The sequence below is a fragment of the Thamnophis sirtalis genome, unplaced genomic scaffold, assembly GCF_051295495.1.
Source record: "Thamnophis sirtalis isolate CommonGarterSnake01/CBP01778 unplaced genomic scaffold, rThaSir2_p1.2 scaffold_9, whole genome shotgun sequence".
NCBI lineage: Eukaryota > Metazoa > Chordata > Lepidosauria > Squamata > Natricidae > Thamnophis > Thamnophis sirtalis.
In genome coordinates this window covers 13,313,761-13,341,040 of record NW_028261389.1, presented here as the reverse complement: position 1 = coordinate 13,341,040, position 27,280 = coordinate 13,313,761, and the positions used below count along the sequence as shown (strand labels likewise).

The 27,280-nt window shown below is 43.1% G+C and overlaps 1 protein-coding gene across 3 annotated transcripts in view; it reads right to left on the bottom strand.

The window, feature by feature from the left end:
* EPS8 (EGFR pathway substrate 8, signaling adaptor) overlaps positions 1 to 27,280 on the bottom strand; it is a 179,312-nt gene that overhangs the window by 6,913 nt on the left and 145,119 nt on the right. For 2 of the 3 annotated variants that reach the window (XM_087722840.1, XM_087722839.1), the window contains 3 exons: positions 24,346 to 24,479; positions 17,423 to 17,531; positions 15,790 to 15,927 (listed from right to left, as the gene is read on the bottom strand). In XM_087722840.1, the coding sequence (XP_087578966.1) occupies positions 15,790 to 15,927; positions 17,423 to 17,531; positions 24,346 to 24,479 (381 nt within the window). The remainder of the gene's footprint in view (positions 1 to 15,789; positions 15,928 to 17,422; positions 17,532 to 24,345; positions 24,480 to 27,280) is intronic. The other variant, XM_087722841.1, reaches the window with a different exon arrangement.

Genomic DNA, 27,280 nt, shown 5'->3' with positions numbered 1-27,280 from the left:
CAGATGTTTGCTGTGTCAACCATCTGAACCGACTCATCTCCAGAGAAATGCAATAAGGTCACAAAACACTCATTTCTACAAATTTCAGGGGAAGGCAAAGAAATGAAATCCAAGCTGCTCTATTATTATCTCTTAAACACCCCTTTTTTAAAAAAGAAAAAAAGAAAGAAAGAATAGGAACCCATTTACAAGGTTGTCCTTACAAACAAATCAGGCTATAACTCCAAGCACACAACAGTTTCAAATTTCTTTGCCATGAATAGAGAATAATTATGTAAGCATTCGGCAATTTCATATGTTCACTTCCATTGGGGACTCAAAGTCTGAAATTGGAAAAAAAAATGCTATAAAGGAAGCGGAGAATGGATGTGATTAAATACAAATTGTTGGGTAGGATAAAAAGCTGCGGAGAGGTACTGTGAATCGTGTGGGGTCCTTGGTGAGCTCTCTCTTTTTTTCTCGCAGGCATTTCATTACCCAAATAGGTACCTTTATCAGTACTAGAAGGGATGGGGTGTGCCCTCTAGCTATATACTGCCCTCCCTCCAAAGAAGAGGGAGTCAAACTGTTCTCCAAAGCACCTGAGGGCAGGACAAGAAGCAATGGGTGGAAACTAATCAAGGAAAGATCCAGCCTAGAACTAAGGAGAGATTTCCTGACAGTGAGAACAATCAATCAGTGGAACAACTTGCCTCCAGAAGTTGCAAATGCTCCAACATTGGAAGTTTTTAAGAAGATGTTGGATAACCATTTGTCTGAAGTGGTGTAGGTTTCCTGCCTAAGCAAGGGGTTGGACTAGAAGACCTCCCAGGTCCCTTCCAACTCTGTTACTCTATTAATTTCCTTTAATAAATAATATGCAATGGTTTGTCCTGTCAATGTTGGTGGGGGGTGTTTTTGGTGGTTTCTTTGATTAAGCTCTTGTTTACTACGTGGCACGACAAAACCACGGTCCACTAAAGCGCACCCGATTAAAGCGTGTCGCTGATGTCATCAACAGCGCGACAACAGCGACCGCGGAGAAAAAAGGGCGCTTTAAAAAGTGCTTTAAAAGCAAGCCAATTCACGTTAAGGTAAGGGTTAGGTTTAGGGTTAGGTTTAGGGTTAGGTTAAGGGTTAGGATTAGGTTTAGGGTCAGGTTAAGCGTTAGGGTTAGGTTAAGGGTTAGCGTTAGGTTTAGCGTTAGGTTTAGGGTTAGGTTTAGGGTTAGGTTAAGGGTTAGGTTTAGGGTTAGGTTTCGGGGGGTTAGGTTTAGGTTTAGGGGTTAATTTTAGCTTTAGCGCTCACAGCGTGCTTTTTTCATCGCGCTGTGATGACGTCAGGTACGCGGTTTCGTCGAGCGCGCTTTAGTCGACCGCGGTTTTGTGGTGGAACCGTTTACTAAGTTGGCAATTCCTTAACAGGGGTGTTTTTTTTACTGCTTGGCATTAAATGGTTGTTGACTGCTAGTCAGCAAGTGTTGTGGTCTCTTCGCTTTTTGATTACCTCTTTTGAATGGTATGTAGATGTTTATCTCTATGTGTCTGTGGATGGCTGATTTAGGTGAATTTCAGGCTTCTAGGAATTCTCTAATAATTTTGGACTTAGCTTTGCTTGGTCGAGTATCCTCAGAGATAAAGAATATCTCAACCCGACTCCTTTCTAGCATTGACGGTTGGGTAATGAAACATCTGCAAGAAAACAACCTAGCTCAGAGAACACGAAGGACCCCACATCCCTGTGCTACAAATATTCTCTCCTTTTGAGAGAGTGAACAGTGTTGGGAGAATGGCCCACAGCCAACTTTTGCTGCATGACAATTTTAACAATTCTTCTTAATTATTTAAAATAAATAAATAAAACATTTTAATTTTTGCCATTCACATTTCATTCTGTCCCTCCTTTTGCAACCTTTCTTTGATGATTCTATTCCACCATTTCTTTGATATTAGCGTAACTCTTGTCCGGCAGAAAGTTGTCCTGCACCCAATTGGCTGTGGCTAATTGTCCTGAAGCGAGTTGGTCATAGCAAGTTGGCCATGGTGTCATGGATGACCCTACTGTTGGGATAAATTAGTTTTAGCTGTGATTCATTTTTCTTTGACTCATGTCATGAAGGGGTTGTTTTTGGGTTATGACTCTGTATTTCTTTTATGAGCTCTGCCTACCAATGCTCCCCTTGAAATGTAAGAATAGGATAGGTATCAGGGGTGGGTTCCTGCCAGTTCTAACCTCTTCTATAGAAGAAGTTCCACAAATCTCCAGTGCCGTTTAGAACCGGTTCCAGCTCCCTCTCCCCGCCCGTCCGCACATCATCAAGATGAAGAGCGAGAGGGGGAATTCTGGGAGTTGAAGTCCACAAGTCTTAAAGCTGTCAAGTTTGAACAGCCCTGGAGGCTTTTTTCTAACAGCTTTAAGACTTGCATGCTTCAAATGCCAGAGTTTCTGAGCCAACATTTTGGTTGCTAAGCAAGAGCGTTGTTAAGTGAGTTTCACCACATTTTACAAGTTGGTCACGCCCACCCAGTCACATGGCTGGCAAGCCACTCCCACTCAGTCACATGGCCGGCAAGCCACTCCCACAAAGCAGGCCTCACCTCCAGAAGAGGTTCTAAAAAAATTTGAAACCCACCACTGATAGGTATGAATGTAAGCTATAAGAAGTTGATTTGAGTGGAGACAGGAAAAAAAAAGATATCAAGAAGTCCAGCACACTTAATTAACAATCTTCTCCAAATCTTTTAAACATTTATCATTTCAAGCATTACCTCAGAGAGTTCTCCTAGTAACTGCTATGAGGGAAACAAAGTCAATCAATGCAAATTAGTCTTTAGAAAAGTTCCAAAAAACAAACTTAAAACTGCTATCATAATTCAAACCACCTTTTGGCATTTTAAGGGATATTCATTAGCTCTTGATCATGGCGATTGCTTAATTTTTTAAATAGTGGTAGAAACAAAATGAAACCAATATTGCCTATATCCCATAAGACTAAGACACAAAAATAGAATGAAATGTTATGGTATATTGAACTAGCAATAGCAATTGTACTTAGACTTATATACTGCTTCACAGTCCTTTACAGAGTCAGCCTATTGCCCCCAACAATCTGGGTCCTCATTTTACCCACCTCAGAAGGCTGGGAGGTTGAGTCAACATTGAGCCTGGTGAGATTCGATCTGCCAAACTGCTGTTAGACTGCGATCAGCAGAAGTAGCCTGCAGTACTGCACTCTAACCACTGCGCCACCACGGCTCAGAGAATACAACCCTACCACATCCTGAAGTAATAAAACACCCTTTTCCCAGCCAAGCAGTATTATGAGATGCTTGCAAAGACTGTCAGTTGGGCCAATGGAAATCAAAACATTTTCAAAACAGAAGTGTTGATTTTTAAAAGGGGATTCAAGCAGCCCATGTGCAATTATGAAGGACACACATTCTCCTTCTTTATTCAAGAAGAGAAGGAGATGAATGCGTAAGTTAGGAACGTGATGGATGTTCACTACTTGGATCAGGGATGCCCAATCAGAAGAATCTGGTGGCGCTTTTTACCTTCTGGCGTATTTTTATTAAAAGGCGCCAACACTTGTGCATTGCAAGTCGCATCCTTGGAACCATGACTCTGGGGGCGCAGAGACAAGATCTCAAATTTATTCTCTTGTGCCACTTGCTGCCTCTTGAAATCTGCCAAGGGGACAGCGTCCAATCCCTAATACAACATAAGTAGCCTTCTCAAATTTCTCTATACCACAAGGCTATTTACACAACACGGTTAACTGCGGCCTTGTTCTTGGTGGGGGAAGATAAACTTTGGATCCACTTCTCTTTGTAAGGGAATGATGGGAGTTGTAATCCGTTAGATGGAGAAGGTGCCAATCCAAGGAAAGCTGATTTGGAGGTAGCCTTTTCCACAGAAGCAACTCTTATTTACCTATTACCTTTGTTTGTTGTTGTTGTTTTTAAATAGGGGAAATTAAGAGAAGCTACCAACTAGACTAGGAGGATACTGTCTTCATCAATCCCAAAGGTGCTTTTTTCAAGAGGCAACTGGACTTTCCGGTTTTTCTTTGAAGATATTTCGCTTCTCATCCAAGAAGTTTCTTCAGCTCTGACTGGATGATTTATCTATTTATCTATCTATCTATCTATCTATCTATCTATCTATCTATCTATCTATCTATCTATCTATCATCTATCTATCTATCTATCTATCTATCTATCTATCTATCTATCTATCTATCTATCTATCATCTATTTATCCATCCCCCATACATCTATTTCTAATCCTACCTACCTACCTACCTACCTACCTACCTACCTATATGCCAATTCTCTCTCTCATCTCTCTCTCTTATCTATCATCTATCAATCATCTATCCATCCCCCATACATCTATCTCTTTCTAATCTCTCATATCCATTATCTATCTCTTTCTAATCCTATCTATCTATCTATCTATCCATCCATCCATCCATCCATCCATCCATCCATCCATCCATCCATCCATCCATCCATCCATCTATCATTGTCTGTCTGTCTATCTAATCCAGTGTTTCCCAACCTTAGTGACTTTAGGTCCTGTGGACTTCAACTCCCAGAATCCCCCAGCCAGCATAGCTGGCTGGGGAATTCTGGGAGTTGAAGTCCACAGGACTTAAAGTCACCAAGGTTGGGAAACACTGATCTAATCTATCCATCCATCCTTCCATCCATCCAACTATCCATCTATCATCTATCTATAGAACTTAGAATCATAGGGCTGGAAGGGACCTCTGAAGTCTTCTACTCCAAGCCCCTGCTCAAGACAGCAGACTTTATACCCTCCTGGTCAATTGGTTGCCAATGATGGAGCACTCTCTGTGATCACTGTGATGGACAAGGGAGTACTGGATGGAGTGTTCCATCCAGTGATGGAGCACCTACCTATCTATTGTACTGTACTTATATAGCCACCCATCTCACAATCAAATGCCTGTGGGTGGTACACAATAGAATTTAAGAAATATAAGAAATAATATCAATTTCTATTTAAAACATCCTTAAAAGTACAAAACTAAAACAGAATATTTTTTTAAAAAAGAGACTGGGCAAAGAGCAGGTGTTAATTACTTGGGAGCCATCTCAATATCTACCAGTCCTTTGGGGTCTCCAGACCTACTGACACAACTACATCATTGGCAACGTCTTCGCAACTGCTGTGGCCAATGGAAATAAGCCTTGGGTAGTCTTTCAGGCTAACACATTTCCCAGGCAGCTGAGAAAGAGGAAGTGAAGAGGGCAGTTGGCAGTTGATGGGACTGGAGATGAAGTGTCCTGGCAGGAGATGTGGGCAAAATGTGTGAAAGAAAAGACTGTGTACCCAACAAGAGAGATTTACTGAAGGCTCTAAATAACTTCAGGAGAATGTAGTGTCTTGGAGAAAGAAGACTCAACTTGGCATTCACTGTTTGCCTGGAAGGACTTGTGGCCAAGGGTATTTGGGAGACAAACGGAACCAGTGCAAATCACAATTGTAGTTAAAGGAAGCCAGCATTTAAAGGTTCTGAGATAGTTTGTTGAGTTTTACACTGAGGGCAGTTTATGGCCTGTATCATTTTAATGAGCCTCCCTCATCCATTTCTCCTATTCTGATTCTACTTTTACTGTATTTTTCGGACTATAAGATGCACCAGAGTATAAGACGCACCAAGATTCTGAAGAGGTAAAGTAAAAAAAATTTTTTTTGCACTCTCAAGCATCCCTAACCCTCTGCATTTTCACAAAAAAAATGGGACATACGGAGAGTTTGAGAGGCCTGCAAAGTGCTCCTAGGGGCTGGGGGGGTTATGACCCATATTTGAAGTTCCGATGGTCAGTTTCCCCTCATGGTCATTTGACTAGACTTTAGCTGGGGAATTCTGGGAGTTGAAGTCCACAAGCCTTAAAGTTCCCAAGTTTGGACACCCCTGGTTTAAACCTTTGGTTGCCCAGATAAAGATGGACTGAAAATAGCTAAATCCTCCATTTCACTGGTTCAGGATCCCGTCAGTCACAGCTCCTGGTAAAACGTCAGATTTCAGAGAACTATATCTGCACAACACTCGCTTGCAAACTATGCAAAGGGTCCGGAACCGACTACAATAGCTCCCTTTTTATCTAGCTCACATTAATTAAACAGCCATGCAGCCTGTTCATTCATTAGAATCCTTTGTCAAGGCTTGGTCAATAGGGAATGCCAATCTTACAGGGCTTAAAAGAAGAACAGAAACTTTCTCTGCCCCCCCGCCCCCCATTCGCTTCCAATCTCTAATGACCCGTCAACGGGAAAGATGTAGAGCAAAGCGGGGGAGAGAGGGGAGAATGGGAGCATTTCACTGTAACTTTGGCACCTGATCCTTGTTTCTGGATTCGGGGGGGGGGGGGGGGGAAGAAAAAAGGAACTCAGCTCCTGCTGCTTCCCTGGCAGCATCCAGCGAGTGGCGTTGACTGGGGAGAAGGCAGATTGTGATGGAATGAGAGGAAGTGTGCATCTGTGAAATTCTTCCCTTTCTGAGGAATACTCTGTGGTAGGCTGGGAGATGACAGATGGCTCCCCAGCCAGTTCTTGGTAAAGAATTTCAGGTAAAGTTAAAGGTTCCCCCTGCACATGCGAGCTAGTTGTTCCCAACTCTAGGGGTCGGTGCTCATCTCCGTTTCTAAGCCGAAGAGCCGGCGCTGTCCGAAGACGTCCCCGTGGTCAATGCCAAAGGTGCACAGATCCCTGTTACCTTCCCAACAAAGGTGGTTCCTGTTCTACTTGCACTTTTATGTGCTTTTGAACTACTAGGTTGGCAGAAGCTGGGACAAGTAACAGGAGCTCACTCCGTTACGCGGCACTAGGGATTCAAACCGCCGAACTTCTGATCAAGCTCAGTGTCTTAGCCACTGAGCCATTGCGTCAATTCTTGACTCTAATTGTTAAAGTCAATCTCAAGAACAGCAGTCCCCCAACCCTTTGAGTACCAGGGACCAGTTCCGTGGAGAAAAGGTTTTCTCCCTTTCTGGAAGGGATGTGGTTTGGCATGCTGCCTGCATCCCGTGGATGGGGCTTCACTTCTTTACGTGGCCTTCACTTCTTTACGTGGCCTTGTGCCAGTCCATGGACAGGAAATTAGGGACCCATGCTTTAGAATGTGCCTTCCTAAAATAATAGATATTTCAGGTTATTCGTCATATATTTTAATAGCAGTAGCACTTAGACTTATATACCACTTCACAGTGCTTCACAGCTCTCTCTAAGCAGTTTACAGAGTCAGCCTCTTGCCCTCAACAATTTGGATCCTCATTTTACCCACCTCGGAAGGACGGAAGGCTGAGTCAACCTTGAGCCTGGTGAGGTTTAGACTGCCAAATAGCAGGCAGCTGGCAGTCTGCAGAAGTAGCCTGCAGTACTGCACTCTAACCACTGCATTACCGTGGCTCATTAAGATCAGTGCAACTATTTTGGCAAGTTTTAACTCTGAATATACATTATTTGCAAATTATAATTAAAATACTGGTGTGGGGAGTGGGCGATGACTCAATGGTTAAAGACACTGACAACCTGGGTTTGAGACCCAAGCACGGCGTGTGAGCTCTTGTCTTTGTCCCAGTTCCCTGCCAACCTAGGAATTCCAAAGCATGCATATGCGAGTAGATAAATAGGTATCACTTCAGTGGGATGATAATGGCTTTCTATGCACCTCGGCCACCTGATCATAAAAATGTCTTTGGACAATGCTGGCTCCCTCGACTAAGTAAAGGAGATGAGCACACAGACACAAACACACAAACACACATACACACACACTCACACTAGAATCAGACACAACTGGACAGGGGAAAGCTTTACTTCTACTTTTATAAAAATACTAGTGAACAGTATTTCTCGGGAATAAACCAGCAAGATTTAGACGACATTGTTTTTCACAATAAGGTTTTGAGTCTTTTCCAGCGAGAATGTCTCATGCAAATCCCAATTCATAATTATGGCTGTGCAAGGAAGGCAAGAAAGAGAGTACCAAAATGTGACAAACGAAAGGAGAAAGCTTCCAAGTTAAACAGATCAACACTGCCGAGATCTGACAGCCTTCCAACCATGTGCCTCATTTCACACATCAAATCAGGCACACAGAACAAGGGAAGTGCAAGCTGGCTCTCAGCTGCAGACAATGAATTTGTGACTTGCTTTAATTTATGGATCACAGCATGAGGATTGCTGACCTGGTTTTTTTTTTTAAATCATTCCTGCATAAATCTTCTGAATGTACTTTCTAATTTTCTGTTTTTTAAAATAGATAGTTAGCACTGCCTGGAGATAGTGAGGAAGGAGACAAAAAGTGGGGCTTTCTATCTACTGTTTAATGCTGTGCCCTGTAACAATGCACTTTATAGCTTAATCCCAGCCAATTTTTCACCATAGCATCATTAGGTTTAGAAAGCTTATTTCTCACCAACCTTTATTATAACCCATCAATAGGCTCCCGCTTTCACTGTGTCCCATAAATTGGGTTTAAAAATAGTAACAGGTAGTCTTCAACTTATGGCCACAACTGAACCCAATTGACAGTTGTTAAATGAACTTTGTTCCCTTTTACGACCTTTCCTGCCACAGTTGCTAAGTGAATCACTGCAGTTGTTCAGTTAGCAACACGGTTGTTAAGTGAATCTGACTCCCCCATTGGCTTGTCAGAAGGTCACAAAAGGTGATCACATGACCCCGGGACACTGCAACCGTCATACATTTGAGCCAGTTGCCAAGCGCCCGAATTTTGATCACATGATCAGGGGAATGCTGCATTGTGTTTAATTGTGAAAAACAGTCATTCTTTTCAGTGCTGTTCTAACGTCCAACGATCACTAAATGAAAGGTTATAAGTGGAGGACTACCTATACGCCTGCAAGAAGAAATTAAAAGTCCAGGACACTGGAACCAACCTAAATATGAATCCATTCCCAAGCATCTGGATTTTGACCATGGGGATGTTGCAACTGTCTGAAAAATGGTCATATGTTGCTTTTTTCAGTGCCATTATAATTTCCAACAGTCACTAAATGAAAAGTTGTAAGTTGAGGTCTACCTGTAATCATTTTAATACAATAGCAGACTTGGAAGGGACCTTGGAGGTCTTCTAGTCCAACCCCCTGCCTAGGCAGGAAACCCTACACCACTTCAAACAAATGGTTATCCAACATCTTCTTAAAAACTTCCAGTGTTGGAGCATTCACAATTTCTGGAGGCAAATTGTTCAACTGTTCTAACTATCAGGAAATTTCTCCTTAGTTCTAGGTTGCTTCTCTCCTTTATTAGTTTCCATCCATTGCTTCTTGTCCTGCCCTCAGGTGCATTGGAGAATAGTTTGACTCCTCTTCTTTGTGGCAACCCCTGAGATATTGGAACCCTGCTATCATGTCTCCCCTAGTCCTTCTTTCCATACCCAGTTCCTGCAACCGTTCTTCATCTGTTTTAGCCTCCAGTCCCCTAATCATCTTTGTTGCTCTTCTCTGCACTCTTTCCAGAGTCTCCACATCTTTTCTACATCGTGGCGAAGTATGTCTGAGACCATATTCTCATAGATGCTTCGGAGCATTGAGATATTTTTGATACAGAAAGTCCAAGATGTGAACTAAAGTGTACAGCATCCTCTAGCATGGTGGCCTGGAGAGGGGGGGGGGGGGAGAGGGGATGGTTTTGTGGGAGGGAGGGATGTGTATGTCTGTGTGTGTGCAGGAGCACCAGCTGCTCATGTAAATGGGGCCAAGGGTGCCCCTGACGCGCATGCGACTGAGGCCCCAGGTGCCCGTGACGCTTGTGCGAGTGGGACCGAGAGTAAGAGCCAAGGTGGCGCAGTGGTTAAATGCAGCACTGCAGGCTACTGCTAGATCAGCAGTTCAGCGGTTCAAATCTCACCGGCTCAGGGTTGACTCAGCCTTCCATCCTTCCGAGGTGGGTAAAATGAGGACCCAGATTGTTGGGGGCAATATGCTGACTCTCTGTAAACCGCTTAGAGAGGGCTGAAAGCCCTATGAAGCGGTATATAAGTCTACTGCTATTGTCCGCGAAGCTCATGCAGATGGGGCTCCAGGCGCTTGCGATACTTGTGCGACTGAGGACCTGAGCATCCCCAATGTCACATGAGTGAGTCAAGAGTCCCACGGACATCCAATTCACTGAAAAAAATAGAAACCGAAGCGAAGGAAATTCCGTTTGTTTCTCCTCGCAGGAAGAAAAACAGCTGAGGGAAAGAGATGTCTCTTTGGGAGACATGCACCATCTTGCCACAGCAGAATCTGAGAAAAACAGCCGCCTACAACAGGCAGACACCATTAAGTGTTACTTCCTGCAAGATGTGTCTATCGGAAGCAACCAACGCAGGACCTTCTTCTCTACTCTGCAATGCCTTTTGTCTTCCCATAGTACGAAACTTTGCAAATCTTCTCTATTGGAAGGTTGCTTTAGCTGTGGCTTTTCTTGGTGACCACAAGGCCCAGGAAGACCGTTTCTCCAAAGCCACATGGACTCTGATTATAAGGATGCTAAGAATTGGATGGAATCCTTATTTATCCTTTTAATTATCTAGAAAGAGGACAAACCTTTCCTAAGTTTTAAGACTCCATCCAAACAAGGTTCTTAAGATATTGTCAGAATTTGTTGCGGCAATCACACACCCAGAAAGGACACACAGGTAACTGATTCAGCAGGATTCATTAACTTCTCTTTATATATAATATAAGGCATGAAATAAATATACAATACTAAAAACTGGTCCTTTCAACGTGGTACAAGCAAACACAGGCAGAGGAGAGAACAGTTTCAGTTTCAGAGCAGCAGACTAGTTTTTGAGCTCAGCACAGACTCAGAGCTATAGTACAGAAGTTAATCTAAGCCACGCCCAGGCTCCTTGCTGTCTCCTTGTTGCTCACACAGCAAATACTGTTTCAGTTTCCAAACAGCCCTCATTGGCTGACTTAGTTGCTATGCCTATCCATTGGCTGACCTTGTTATCATGTCTCTGCCAGGTCATGAACTCTCATGCACTGACAGATACGTCTACCCTATAGAGGTAGTCCTTGAAATACAACTGTAATCGAGCCCAGAATTATGGTCCTTAGTTGTAGTGGTCATTAAAAAGGTCGCCATATGACCACATTTGACTTTATGACCTTTTTTTCCCCTGTGGTTAAGCAATCGCTGCGGTCATTAAGCAAACCCCTTTTCACCAATGGACGCTTTTTGTCAGAAATCAAAACAAAATGCCAGAAACTGGGAAAAAAATGTTGAAAATTGCAGTCATGTGACTGCGGGACACTGCAAACGGCTGTGAGCCATTTGCCAAGCACCCACAATGCGATCACATGGCCACAGGGTGGGTGTTGTGTGCAGCTGTCAGAATTTTGAAAACAAATCATAAATATTTCCGGAGAGGTCTGCTGTAACTCTGAATGTTTGCTAAGTCACTGTCATTAAACGAGGACAACGTGTAAATAATCCTGACACATCAAGAAGGATCAGAATGAAAGAAATTCCTGGGCTCAATGAACAAGACAATTTAATCTGCTTTCTGGAATAAAGAAAGGTCGCATCTAAGTACAATCTGAACATTGTAGAAAATACATAACTTGGAAACCGAAGAACTTCCCGCAGTCCTAATATCTGCTTGGTAGATATTATAACTATTAAGAAAAATATTCTCTTAAGAGGGTCATGGAGGTGCAGTGAAATAAGAGACACCTGGTGCGAGTAACCTTTGGCAAGGGAAATTTATTGGGTAAACTGGAGCCAGTCAGCCAAGACTTCCCCATAGAGGTCTTTGGAATAAAACTTGGGTAGGCTGAGAGGGACGCGGTGGCTCAGTGGCTAAGACACTGAGCTAGTCGATCAGAAGATCGGCAGTTCAGCGGTTCGAATCCCGAGTGCTGCGTAATGGAATGAGCTCCCGTTACTTGTCCCAGCTTCTGCCAACCTAGCAGTTCAAAAGCATGCACAAATGCAAGTAGAAAAATAGGGACCACATTGGTGGGAAGATAACAGCGTTCCGTGCGCCTTCGGTGTTTAGTCATGCCAGCCACGGAGACATCTTTGGACAGCGCTGGCTCTTCGGCTTTGAAACAGAGATGAGCACCGCCCCCTAGAGATGGAAATGACTAGCACGCATGTGCGGGGGAACCTTTACCTTTACCTTAGGCTGAGAGAGGAGAGCAATAGGTCCAAAATCACCTAATGGGCTTCTATGATTGACAGTGGACTTGAATGGAAGTCTTTCAGGTAATGGTGCAATTCTTGAACCATTAGATCAGACAGGGTCTTCTCTTTATTTAGATCCTGCTTCCAGTTTGGTACTTTGTGGAGGACCCTTCCTTCCTTCCTTCCTTCCTTCCTTCCTTCCTTCCTTCCTTCCTTCCTTCCTTCCTTCCTTCCTTCCTTCCTTGCCTCCCTCCCTCTTTCCTTCCTTCACTCTCTGTGTCCTGCCTGCCTGCTGCCTGTATGAATGTTCCATGCAGCAAATCAGTTCCAAACAATCAATTTGTTGATTTAAATGACTTACATGGTCATCTGTATTCAAACAATTTTGAATATTCAGCAATTCTGGGTGGCTCGCAACATCAATAAAACAATAAAGCAGAGCTGTCAAACTTGTGGCCCATGAGCCGAAAGCGTCACATGCTGACCACGCCCAGTGGTGGGATTCAGCCAGTTCACACCTACCCAGGAGAACTGGTTGTTAACTTTCTAAGCAGTTTGGAAAACCGGTTGTTGGAAGAAATCTTACTTTGTTTTACCCCACTTTGCAGGGCTAATCCTGTAAGGAAGGCAGGAAGGAAACATTCTGGTGTTGTTTCTAGCCTAACCTTCATTGCCCTGCTTACAGAAACTGCCTCTCTGGTTAACCCTTGCTACATTGTAACAGCTAAGGCGAAATCACCCATTGATGTGAGCGATGTTGAGTTGGCCTCGCCCACCCAGTCACATGACCACTGAGCCACGCCTACCCAGCTGGTCATTAAGGCAGAGAACCGGTTGCTAAATTATTTGAATCCCACCACTGGCTACGCCCACACCTGCTTTAGCAAAGGGGAAAAAAGTTGTGATACATCATGTGATGCCACCATGACAACAGGAGTTTAACACCCCTGCAATAAAGCAATAAAAGCCATTTTTTCAAAAAAGCCCAATGCCTCAGCCATCCTCCTTCTTTGCACAGATACTATTTTAAAAGGCCAAACCAGCTCTGGTGTTCCAGTAAAACCAGCTTGATTTTGCTAATTGATCTGAACATTTAAAAAGGACTGATCTTTCAAGTGACTCAAAAGTTGGAACTGACCTGAATTCATACAATCCCTCTTTCTGTTCTAATAGTGATGATTTACTTCTGTTCAGAATATTCTGCCACTTCATTTCAACGCACCAAAGAATTAAAAAAACAAAAACCTGGTCATAATATGCGCCTTTTGATGGTACTCAAAACCTGCATATTATTACGAACCTTTGATTCAAAAGATCAAAAATTCTACAATCCTTTGTAGAGAATTCCACACCAATAGAAAAGCCAGCAACCTCACACCCATGCAAAGTGCAAATGGAATCCACTTTACACACCCAAAAAGAAATTTGGGGAAATTGAATAGGGACAGTTTGGATGAAAAGGGGGGGGAAAAAACACCCTACCTTAAATAATTCAAATTCCTTCTTTGACATCAATAACTATCAAGACATGACAAGCATTTAAATGAAAAAAAAGGCATAAGCTGAATTAAAACCCAAAGCATGATAATGAAACTACAAATGTCAGCAGTAAAAAGGAGACATCGAAAGAGCAGAGACTCTGCTTCACGTTGCCAGAGAAACAATGCTGGGATTATTAATAATTAAATGAATTTATTTTGTATGCTATAAGATGCCTTTTAATAGAAGAGCTACTTAGGTGCTCAGCCCCTTGACTTTTCTGGTATTTCTCTTGCTCATCATTTGGCTGTTACCTGATTGAACAGAAAGGCTCTTTAACAAGCTTCTTGGGAATCCTTAGAAACCCTTAGCACGAAGCTCAGATTGGATTCAGGCAATGCATCAGTTTCATCAATAAATAAACGAGTTGAATTAATAAAAACGGCGCTTCTGAAAAATGGGCAAGAGGTTAATGCAGGCACGGAGAACGCGTGGTTCTTGCATTTGTGGAGCTTCCCATCAGCTAAATTCAGCCTAGCTGGTGGTAATAGCAGTAGTTGTGGTCCAACTTTTGCTGAACTACAGGTTCTTACAACCCTCTTTTAGAGCTTCCATGTTGGGGCCCTCCCCTGCTTCACTTCTACCAAAGAGTCCATCTGATTTGACCTCATTTGTATCCTTGTCATGCAGACTTCAAACTCAAGACCAGCAGGCTATCTGGAATCCCAATTGGTTGTCTTTGCCTGCATTTCTTAGGCCAGTGTTTCTCAACCTTGGCGACTTTAAGTCCTGTGGACTTCAACTCCCAGAATTCCCCAGCCAGCTATGCTGGCTGGGGGATTCTGGGAGTTGAAGTCCATAGGACTTAAAGTCACCAAGGTTGAGAAACACTGTCTTAGGCTATCCTTCTGCAGAGCTGGATATCTAGATTCTCTTACGTATCTCATAGGCCAGGAGCAGAGGTGGGTTCCTACCAGTTCGCACCTATTCGGTAGAACCGGTTCATCAAATCTACCGAATTGGTTAGAAGAGGTTCCACCAGTGGACCCGGAAAGCAGGCCACACCTACAGAAGAGGTTCCAAATTTTTTTGAAACCCACCACTGGGTATGATTATTCTACACTATCATGCTCCTATTTATAAAACTCAGTGCCTCTGTGAAAGGTAAGGATGACTACTGCGTTTGCGGTGTAATCAGAACATTGCGTGTGTTGAAGTTGTTTTAACGCATACCAAAGATGCCTTTTTAAAAAAAAGTTTACATCATATTCTTATGCAAGTCAGTGCTGTATGTGAGGTAATTTAAGGTGGTTCTGACAAGTGTCGTCGGCATCTTCATATCCGGTCACATGGGTGGCAAGCCACTCCCATCCGGTCACACGGGTGGCAAGCCACTCCCACAAAGGAGGCCACACCCACAGAGTAGGTTCAAACAATTTTTGAAACCCACCACTGGCCAGGGGTATCAAACTCGGTTTCATTGAGGGCTTCATCAGGATCGTGTTTGACCTCAGGCGGGCGTGGGTGGGGTGGGCGTGGCCAGCTCAATGCCATGCATGTCGCAGGCATCTGTGGTGGCCAAGTGCTAAGGCAGGACTTCCTTCAGACCGTCCCTCACTCTCATTATAATCTCCTTCCTTCCTTCCTTCCTTCCTTCCTTCCTTCCTTCCTTCCTTCCTTCCTTCCTTCCTTCCTTCCTTCCTTCCTTCCTTCCTCTTTCTTCCCTCTTCATTCTCCTTTCTTCTTCCTTCCCATTTTTCCTTCTTTGCTGTCTTCCCATCTTCCCTTCTTTTTCTTTGTCTTTCCCTTTTTCCCTTTCTCCTTTCCTGTCCCTTCTTACATGGTCAAATGCAAAAGGGCAAACATTTCTCCTTTTGTTTTGTTTTTAGTTTGTTTTGCTAGCCCTCCGCCAGGTAAAACGGAGCTCAGGGGCCCCTCCCAAGCTCCATTTTGGCTGGCAGAGGCATTGCGGGCCGGTCTTTGTGGTTTCCAGAGTGGGCCTGCAGGCCAGATCTAAGCACCCCATGGGCCGGATCTAGCCCACATGCCTTGAGTTTGACACCCTTGTCATAGGCTATTCAATCTCTGAGGACAAAGTCCTGTCAACGTGGCGCCTCATATTCTTTGCTTTAAAAGAACTGGAGATACCTGTATGGTGTGCATATATGCTGGCTCTGTACAGACACCTTCAGGAGTTCTGAGAGGTTCCAAGATGTTATTTGGCACAAATCCAGTCAATCCATTTGCATTCTGGACTTTCCACCATTGTTTTCTGTCATCAAGAATCTGGAAAAACAAACAAATCTTGTCACAACGAACCGGTCTGACTACATAGACCCATTTAAATAAAAGGTCACCGAAACTAAATAGTCACCTAAACTAAAAGGGATTCTGATACAGATGTTTTACTTCCAGAATGACTACGATCTGCATAGAAGAAACATCTCAGGGAAGGAAGACCGGTAGTAGCGGTGGTGGGAGGCTCTTCCTGGACGCTTCTGTGCATGCGCAGAAGTGTTGCACACGTGCGACACCTCCAAAGGAAAGAGAAGGGATCCTGTCGGAAAGATCCATTCTTTCATGGATATGTTGGCTTCCTTTTGCACAAATAATATACTTTCAGCAGAGATGGGTTGCTAACCAGTTTACTACCGGTTCGCTCGCACGTGTGCAACACTTCTGCGCATGCACAGAAGCGTCCAGGAAGAGCTTCCCACCACCGCTACTACCGGTTCAGCTGAACCGGGCCAAACCGGCAGCAACCCACCTCTGACCCTTTCAGGGACAGAAAGCTCTCGCTAACAGTTCGATGCAAGTAGAGATGGATAATGTTATTATCCAGGCTATTCAGTGAATGGCCCTCCTGATATCAAAGTTACAGATTTCACGCGTGGCTTGAATTCAACCAGTTTTCTGAGTTATAACACGGGATGCTCAGCTGTTGGAATCACTATGATTATTCAACATAATTTATGGTTTCGTCTAGATAAGCTCATCCAGAGCTCGACAGCAGAGACATAGGTCTACAGATAGCCCTTGACTTACACCCATTCATTTAGTGACCAAAATGACAATGGATTGAAAAAAGTGACTTACAACCGTTTCCCACACTTTATGACCATTGCAGAATCTCCATGATCGTGCGATCAAAATTCAAACGCTTGGCAACCAATTCGTATTTATGACGGTTGCAGCGTCCCAGGGTCATGTGATCTACCTTTTGTGACCTTCTGACAAGCAAAGTCAATGGGGGAAGCCAGATTCACTCAACAACTCTGTTACTGATTTAACAAGTGTGGCGATTCACTTAACAACAATAGCAAAAGTCCTAAACCTTAACAACCGTCACACTTAGGAACAGAAATTTTGGGTTCAATTATTGTCGTAAGTCGAGGACTACCTTTCTCTGTCTGTCTGTCTGTCTCTCTCTCTCTCTGTGTCAGTGGTGGAATTTCAAATCTTTTCCTATCGGCTCTATGAGAGCGCACTTTGCACGAGCATGCATGCTTTGAATGCAGGCGTAGCACTCAAAGACCGCCCTCAGTGTCAGCGCTGGTGAGCTGAACTGTTTTTTAGCTCAGCTGAGGAGCGGCAATTCACTCTGCCGCGCAAATCAGCTGAGCTAAAAAACAAGGGAATATAGGAACGGCAGGGGCGGGGCCAGCCAGAGGTGGTATTTGCCAGTTCTCCGAACTGCTCAAAAGTTCCGCTACCGGTTCGCCCGACCGGCTGAATACCACCTCTGGTGTGTGTGTGTGTGTGTTTAAAGAAGCATTGTTACCTCTAAAATTTCATCCTTCAGAACAGAAAGTTCACTCTGGTTTCTTCCCACAAAGTCATACTTGGTTTTGGCGTATTTCTTGGTTGGGGTTTTATGCGCTTCATAATTTCTACAAAAACAAATAAGCCAAAACGTTATCCAGCTCTCCTGTTAGATTAGCATAGCCAAAAAGAGAAGAGAAGCCAGCTCTGCCTGTCATTGGCTATAATTATCTCAGGATTGACTACCAGGCAAAAACTATTAAGAGATCCATCACAATAGCAGATGGCTGCCCCGGCCAGCAGCCCTATTCCTCCATCCAGGCAGTTGCAAATATCAATTGGCCTGCTCACATCTTTGATGACATGCTTGATTTATTTATTCGATTTCTGTAGCTGCCCATCTCATGCGCGTGACTCTAGGCCACTATCGTAAATATATAAATGCTTTTCTACAAAGCACGGAGTGCAATAGGAGTAGGTCTCAACTTGGTGTGGGCTGATTATATCACGGAACCTGTGGGAAACGATATGGCATCTAATTCAAGCATTTAAGGAAGCATAAAGAAATTACCTCGGAAGGATTTGCAGATGTGCCCCATTATCTAGAAGAGAAGCACACCCTTGTCACGATTTTGATTTCTTAGCTTTGAAAGCCGTAAGCCTGATCTTCTCATTTAAAAATTTAGGTGAAAGGAGGTGGTGATTCTTGGTGATAATTTGCCATTTATTGCAGAGAACAGGGTGTTAAAATTTGCAAAATGGTGGCCATGGTGCAGGAATGGGTTGCTCCTGGCATTACTGCCGGTTTGGTGCGCACAAAAAAAATTGCACGTGCACGCCAGATGCATGCGCGTGTGCGCATTTGCACAAAAATAGGTCTGTGCATGCGTAAAATGTTTAAAAGGGGGGGAATTAAATTTGTGCAATTAAAATTGTTCCACGCATGCGCAGAACCAAAAATCAAGATGGCGGCCCATAGGAGAACTGGTTCGGGGATGTGTCGGCCTGGGTCACTGCCGGTTCCAGTGACCCAGGCCGCCAAACCATTACTGGTTTGGCCAAACCAATCCAAACTGGTAAGAACCGACCTCTGCTGTGGTGTCATGAGTGAAATGTCCTCTTTTGTGTGTGCATTGTTGCACATAAAATAGCGGCAAACAGAGGAGTCTTTAAAACTCTCTGAGCTTGGTGATTTTCTGGCAGACATTTCATTACCCAGCTAGGTAATGTCATCAGTATTAGAAAGGAATGGGGTTTGCTCTCTGCTTATATACAAGTGGCTTGCCCTGTCAGTGTTGGTGGTGAAGCTTTAACTATGAAACCAACCTCATCATTGACAATATCTTTAGCTATTAGTAGCTGTGTTTGCTCAACATAATCAGGCCACTAAAGGCTTAGCAGTTAAGATTCCTCCTTAGTACTACATTTGGATTTAATCGTGTGTAGGATTTTTTAAAGTCAGCATAAACCATGCCTGCTCTGTGAGTTTATAATTAATGGAGAATCCAGATTAAGTGTATCTTCCCAAACATGGTTCCTTTCAAGGGCATACATGTGAAATATATCCAGATATTCTATCAAACCAAAATATCCAGAAAGGATGCTTTGGTTTCATAGAGTTTTGATCCTCACTCAATCCAGGGGTAAAGCCAAAATCCAGCTTCTCAACATCACTAGATGTTCCTGTCCAAACAGGCTAGCAAAATTTCTGATTTTTTAGCAGCCCGATTCTTCTTTTATTAACACAATAAAAAGAAGAGTGGAAATGGAAGGCATCTGAGAAGGAAATTGCATCCATTTCCACCCTGAATTTACCTCACTCACCCCCCCCCAAAGTGACTCAAATCCTGCCACTGAAATTCAGTCAACTTCTAGAGGTGAAAATGGGGTCCTTTCCTGTTCTTATTTCCCTCCTAAAATCTTGTTTTGGTCCCCAAATTTCCTAGAAATGACCCATCTCAATGACATCATTAGCCTTTTGAGTAATGCCATCTGTATCCCCACAGGGGACAAAATTGTGGCTCCTTATCCACAATTGTCTTCCTTTTATGTGCATTCAGATTCAGATGGTTCAGACCGGTTTGGGCAAACTGTATGTTAATTTTACATCTGGTTCGCTGAACCAGTAGTTCCAAGGACTGGCTGGCCACACCCACCCCACTCTGCCCTTCCAAGGAGTCTGCACGCAGCCTGTTTTGGATGCCAATTAAGTTAAGGGCCCATGTGGAGGCTCTGGGAGAGCAAAAAACGGCTCCCCCAGAAGTTCCGTAAGTCCGGAAATGGACCCATTTCTGGCCTCCAGAGGGCCTCCGGGCTCCAGGGGAGGCCATTTTCACCCTCCCGGAGGCTCGAGAAACACCTTCTTAGACTGGAGAGGGTGAAAATCTGCCAAGTAGGCCACGCCCCCCCAGCAATCTGGCAGAGAACCGGTTGCTAAAATTTTTCAATCCCACCCTGCACAACACTCTATCATAGTGATGGTGAACCTTTTTGACACCAAGTGCCCAAATTGGAATGCGTGTGAGCACCAGAAACCCAAGACCAGGTGGCCGGCGTGCGCACGCGCACCAGCCAGCTGGTCTTCAGGTTTCCAGCAGACCAATGCGCGCGAACACCAGGTGGCTGGTGCTCATGTGTGCGCCAGAAACCCAAAGACCAGGTCCCAAAGACCAGCTGATCTTCGGGTTTCTGGCACTTGCAAAGACCAGCTGGCTGGCGCATGTGTGCATGCTGGAAACCAGAGGAACAGCTGCCAACGGCACACAGGTTCACCATCACACCTCTATCAAATACAACTCTTTAATATCTAGATCACATGGTACCTAGATAACTTGTAAATTATACTGTTTTGCAATATAATTTCCCACAGATTCAGTCAATCCTTGTGCACACATGATGAGATGTATATTATATACTAGCAAAGGACACATTTTCACCAAGGAGAAAGCAAACACATTCTGAAAGCAGGCCAATGACCCATTAGCTCACTGTTGTCCTCTCTCTTTCCAGCTCCCGAGGTAAGCTTTTCTCAGCCAAGGATTGAACCCAAAATCTCCCGCTTGCAAAAGCACATGTTCTACCAAGAGTCACATCTTTTGATCCAGATCACAGAAGTAAGCTGAGGATTCTTTTCCCGCAACAGATTTTTGACGTCAGGGAAGGAGATTAGTTAGAAATTAAAAAAAATAGCCTGGGGCGTTTTAGATACACTTGGCCTCATAAAGCTTTAGATGTGGCCCAGAAAGTCCCTTTAAAGAGTTGTTGCCAATTTATATTTTGTAATATGATAGAGAGAAAAAGATGACAAATACATGGGAAGCAATCCTTAATTGCAATTAGTTCCACTTTTATTAGAACCTTGGCTTGGGAATTTTTAATTTTAAATCTATTGTCTTTTTATTTTCCAAGTTTAGCACACTCCATTTTGATTCATAGCCTTAGTTGTAAATGACTTTAGATTTGAAATTTTATTGACTGGGGCTATTGAAAAGCTGAAAAATGATAAGCTATGTCCTTGAAACTAGACTACAAAATGACCATGAAGCTGCTACATGATTATAAGCAGAATACAACAATATAAGCAATCACATTACAAAGACAACTTGTAGACTCTTGTTTTCTGTTTTGTATTTAAATATTTCAAACCAATTATACATTTCCCCCTTTTAGGTGCTTGAGTAACTAGCTAGTTGATTAGCTGTGGAGAACTGTCACAACTTAAAGAGAAGAGAAAAAGGGACACCACAGAATTACCACTGACCAACCACCAATTGATTATCCAAAATGCATAATTCAGCTCCAAAGCAATGGCTCATATAATCTATGCAGTTCCATCATTGTTTTCCCAACCTTTTTGGCTATTTATATACTCTGCGTTCTTGATCCTAAGCCATTTAGATAAATGAGGTTGAAATCACTGAGATTTAAAAAGACATAGCTGAGGATACAGAGATGCTGAAAGGGAAAAGCACATTTTGATGAGACAAGAAGGACAGGCACTATGTGCCCAAGGACTCAACCGATCAGAAATCCTGGAACATTTTACATGTTCGCTGTTGCGCTCCAATAAAAATCATTTATTTTACACATTGCTTTTGGAAGTCACGTGATGTGATCCCCAGACAACTTTGCTCACAACTCATGAATATTTGCTTTTGCCAAAGGAGAGATTGGCCATGTCAGTTTAGAGGCCACCTAACCCAAGACACATCATGTCTTTTGGTTATGTTAGGACTACATTTTCCAAAATTTCAAGGTATTGAAAGCATATAAGATTGGAGAAAGCTACTTGATTATCTGGATAGAACTCAGTGGAAAAAGAGGGTTGCATAAAATAAAATAAAAATCCAATGTAGTTTTCACAAGGTTGCTGTGATGTATACATGCATAACATTGCATTATAATGCAGAATGTAATTTAACCAATGCTCTAGTTTGCAAACTCCCAGTGATTCAAGAAGTGAAATTTACCCAAGGAGGTGCTTTATTAAACAAAACTTCAAAAGAAGGACAATCGATAATAATGAATTCTAATTGTTTCTGTGCCTTTGACTACCTCAGCAAGTTCCTACAGTTTTCTTGAGAAGATTTCAAAGCCTTGCTATTGTCTTCTTCCTAGGGCTGACAGTGAGTGATTGACTGAAGTTTCCCCAGCTGGCTTTGTGCATAAGGCAAGATTAGAACTCACAACCTCTGGGTTTCTAGCCTGATATCTTAAACACTACACGAAATTGGCTTTCAATGAATTATAATATCTGATTACAGGAATGTCTATTTTCATGTAATCTGTCCCAGATTCACACATCCGTTCTTACTGGCTTTGTCTTAGAAGTATTTGACATCCGTAATCAACTTTGCTCTTCTTTTGAGTGAGGTGCATATTATGAAACCAGCTGCTTTTATAATTATTAGGAAAGGCGTTTTAAAGTTAACGTTTATTGTTTTCATTTTTAAAGTTTTCTATTTGTCATTTGCGGAAAAGTATTTTTGTAGTTTGCTTTTTGCCTTAACCTGGGCAGCACCTAACTCCAATGGACTCTGGGTGGCTCAGAGTGTAAACAACAAATATAAAAGGGCATATGAAAATAACTAGATGGTTGAAGCAGTCAACAACTCAAACATGTCACACACACCAAAGGAGGTCCACCCATCCTAGGCCAACATCTGGGGGAAGAAACTAGAACTCAAGATGAACATGTTACAGAGAAGGCAAACTTCTATGATCTCAATGGATAGCATTGCATAATCAAAACATAACAGTGTTTGTTATGTTTATCTTCTATGTTTCCCAGAACTGTTAAGGCACTGCATTACATATGAAACTTCTAAACAACCATCCATCTATACATCCAACCAACCAACCAACCAGTCAGCCAACCAACCAACCAACACATTAAAAAGCCCATGTTGTTACAATGGAAAGTTAAATCTAAGATAGATATCTGCAGTTTATTTGACGTTGCTCCCTAATTGGGCATTGCTACATTTCATTTTTTTAAAGTGTAATTTCTCCCTGCTTCCAATTCCCCAACAAATTACTTTCCTGGTCTAGAATTAGGAAAATACAGTCCTGTATTTTCTAGGCCAATGATGGTGAACCAATGGTATGCATGCCGGAAGTGGCACAAAGAGCCTCCTCTCTGGGCATTCAAGCTGTCACCCATTGCTCTTCCGGGTTCCGGCACGCCGGCCAGCTGGTCTTCACGCACGTGGGAGTGCCGGAAACTAAAAGAGCAGCCGCCGGGTGTGCATGCATGTGCCGGAAAGATGATCTTTTGGTTTCCGGCGTGCACATATGCACCAGCCATCTGGTCTTCATGCATGCATGCATGCCAGAAACCAGAAACACAAGTGGCTGGTGCACATGTGCGTGCCAGAAACCAGAATATCATCTTCCCGGGGCACACCTGCTAACCCGGCGGCTGCTCTTACAGTTTCTGGTCTGCATGCACGCTTCCTTTTCAGCACTTGGTGCCGAAAAGGTTCACCAACACTGTTCTAGGCTTTTAAAGCAGTGGGGCACAGATGCTGAAGATGGGAGATGTGATAGAGTACAACAAAACCGTGTAATATATTCACGCACCATCAGGCAACCAGAAATGTGTTGTTTCTAGATGATATCTGAGTTCAGTTGTTTTCCTAAAGATGTTTCATTATCAAACTAGGGGACATCATTGGTGAGGGAGAATGCAGATTGCTGGTTGCTTATATATATAGTAATTTATTTTGCCAATCTTGATGGTTCCTTCTCTATCTTCTTCCTTGATTGTCTGATATTGTTTCCTGTTTCTGGTAAATGGTATGTTGACGGGTTGAAATATCTACAGGAAAACAGTCAAGCTCAAGAACACAAGGAACCCAACAGTTTGACACTGAGCTACATACATTCTTACTATTAGACTCCGAAACGTACTGTCTATTAATAAGGCAGAGAGGAATCTTCTTGTTGGGGGTTATAAGACCAGGGAAAATCCATGGACCTTAATCCTCTCTCCATTTGGTTTAACAGCATGGAAGCTGATTTTGTATGGAAAGCTACAGGGAGCATCTCTCTTCTGTGTCTCCTTTGGCAAAAGTGAACAGTTAAACCCACAGAGAAAATGGCCACCTCGTGTTGACCTTGGCCAAGAACAAGGCAACTCCTTGTTTGTAAGTAGGAAAAGATTCCAAGCTCCAATTCAGACTTTACAATCCATTTCGGTTATCTCTCTTTATTTATAATAGCATGTTTAAACAGAACTTGTCAGCAGCACTTAGAGAAAGCAGAGTAAAAAAAAAAGGAAGGGGTGGGGGAAGAAGTTTTAGTTTCAGCACAGAGAAGGATCTCTACTTCTATGGCCAGTGAAGAGTAACAGATGTATAAAGATAATGCCACCTTCATCCTAGAAGCCACCAGCTGGGACAGTTCTCCATAACTGTACACATGACATCCACGTAAAGTTACCTATCTACATGTCGGCTAACACTTTGCTTAAAAGCAGCCACAGCTGCCCCCTGGTCCGGCAGAGGCCCTCTTTTGTAAGCTGTGTTACTGAATGCATACCCTTCAGATGGAGGATAATCAGAGATGCTGGGATGCTGGAAGAAAGAAAAACAAACATAGAGATTAGTTGTCGATTACATAAAGTCTGCCAGAGATCTGTCATTGCAAACTATGCATGGCCATTCTCTACACATCTTCCACAGAACTGTCATTGCATTGTTGCAACCTGAAAAGTTGAGTCCATACCATTTTTCAACATGGAATGGCCTGGATATTTTAACAAGGAAAAGCTATCGGGCAGATGCTCTGACTGGTACATGGAATGTAGTGGTGGGCGGGTTTCCATTTTTTTTGCTACTGGTTTGCTCGTGCATGCGATGCTTCTGTGCATGTTCAGAAGCGCCCGGGTGAGTGGGTGGAGCCTCTCACTGCTGCCACTACCTGTTCGCCCAATCCGGGCCGAACCAGGAGCAACCCACCTCTGATGGAATGATATTCCCAGCTCCTTGCATCCCAAGAAATCTGAGCTAGAAATTGATGAATTATAAATTCATAAAAGCTTACAAACAACTGGGCAATACCACATTCAATCATCATTCCTTAAAGAAGGAAATGTGTCCTACAGATCAAAATTGTGTGTGTGTGTGTGGGTGGGTGTGCGTGTGCGTGTGCGTGTGTGTTCCAGCATAATTCTGGAACACCTCGAGAAATTTCAACCACATTTGGTACCCAGATGACTTACTCTCTGGAAAAAAAAAATACTGTCGTGGTAAGTCCCCCTGGTCAGGCAGAGGGGTGTGTGCTCTGTTAAGATGCAGCCAGTTGTGCCTTTCAATGGATTCTGCTGTATTGCCATAAAATGGCTTCTACTGTACAACACATGGAGTTGTCATGGTAACGGCTTCCCAGTACTCCACAAGGGGGCTCCCTCTGGTAAGGGGGAAGATCCAACATTAGAAATTACGTTTGGTCCGGGCATTTTCTCCCTATAAATAAATACCCCTGCAATGCCGGGTTATCAGCTAGTCATCTATAAGTCTGGAAATCTTGAGTTTTTGAAGGCTACCCTTAGTAGTTTCATATGGGCTCAGATCTTCTGCAAGTAAAGCAGGGGAAGATCTGAAAAGGGAAGAGGGGTTGCCAATTGTTTTAGAAAGGGGGTTTGGGGTGTGAAAAAAAAACAGAACAAGCAACTCCTAAAAACAATTGTCCTTCGTACAGTTTCATACAGGAACTGATAAATAAGTCCCGCTATTTGCAATAGCAATAATAGCAGTAGACTTATATATAGGGCTTTCAGCCCTCTCTAAGCGGTTTACAGAGAGTCAGCATATTGCCCCCAACAATCTGGGTCCTCATTTTACCCACCTCGGAAGGATGGAAGGCTGAGTCAACCCTGAGCCGGTGAGATTTGAACCGCTGAACTGCTGATCTAGCAGTAGCCTGCAGTGCTGCATTTAACCACTGCGCCACCTTGGCTCTTATTTGTATATGAGAACACTAGAATCTCCAGTCCATTTAGCTCTGAACGAAGTTTGTAATCTACTACAGTACAAAAATATAAATCTGTTTTTCTTTCCCAAAATGACAGAGTAGGCAAGAAAGGGAGGAGGAGGAGGGGGAGGAGGAAGTAGAAGTGAATTGGAAAGAAGAAGAAGAAGAAGAAGAAGAAGAAGAAGAAGAAGAAGAAGAGGAAGAGGAAGAGGAAGAGGAAGAGGAAGAGGAAGAGGAAGAGGAAGAGGAAGAGGAAGAGGAAGAAGAAGAAGAAGAAGAAGAAGAAGAAGAAGAAGAAGAAGAAGAAGAAGAAGAAGAAGAAGAAGAGGAGGAGGAAAAAGAAGCAAAAAAGGGGATGAAGAGGAGGAGGAGGAGGAAGAAGAAGAACCACCACCTGGTGGAGCTTGTGATGCACCCACTTAAGGACATCTTTCCCATGATACTTCTTTACTCTAGCAGTATATTGTTTTGAACCTGGAGTCTTTTGAATGTTTTAGCACTGAGCTATGATTTCCTTTAGAAGGGGAATTCAGAACTTGTCAAATTATTGGTCCCATTGGATCAAATGTCACACAGGTTGCTATAGTTACATAAACTAATTAGCCAACCTTGTCAATGGAGGAATGGACATCACTGCAAAGACCTCAAACCACAAATGACCTTAAATCATTGCAATAGGACTTAATACAATATACAATTCAATACAATAGCAGAGTTGGAAGGGACCTTGGAGGTCTTCTAGTCCAACTCCCTGCCTAGGCAGAAAGCCCTAAACCATTCCAGACAAATGGATATCCAACCTCTTCTTAAAGACTTCCAGTGTTGGGGCCTTCACAACTTCTGGAGGCAAGCTGTTCCACTGATTAATTGTTCTAACTGTCAGAAAATTTCTTCTCAGTTCTAAATTGCTTCTCTCCTTGATTAGTTTCCACCCATTGCTTTTTGTTCTACCCTCAGGTGCCTTCTCAAGCCCAGTTTATATTTTGATGCGGCAAGGCTCAAATAAGACCTGCTCAGAAGACAGGGAAAAGGCACACAATGGAGCTCAACAGAGATTAAGGTAGGACTAATGTTCAAGAAACAGAATTTCCTAGATTTGAAGTCAACGCTTAGCTCTGCGCATTAAGCTGTGTAACCATGGCAGCAGTATGCATGTTGTTAATTCATTCAAAGATGCCTTTTTTCCAAAATAAAAAGAGAAAAGAATCTGTTTTCTTAGTAAGAACAAGGCATTTTTAGGAAATACTCAGAGTTAGAATACATTGATATTTTTCCACCATTCAATCACAAAACTCATGAGACTTCAGTCAAAGAATACCAAAGGAAGGCTAGAAAGCTTTTGTGTTGGCATTTTTCTGGTATCATTGATCACAAAGACAGGTTACAATCAGTTATCATAGAC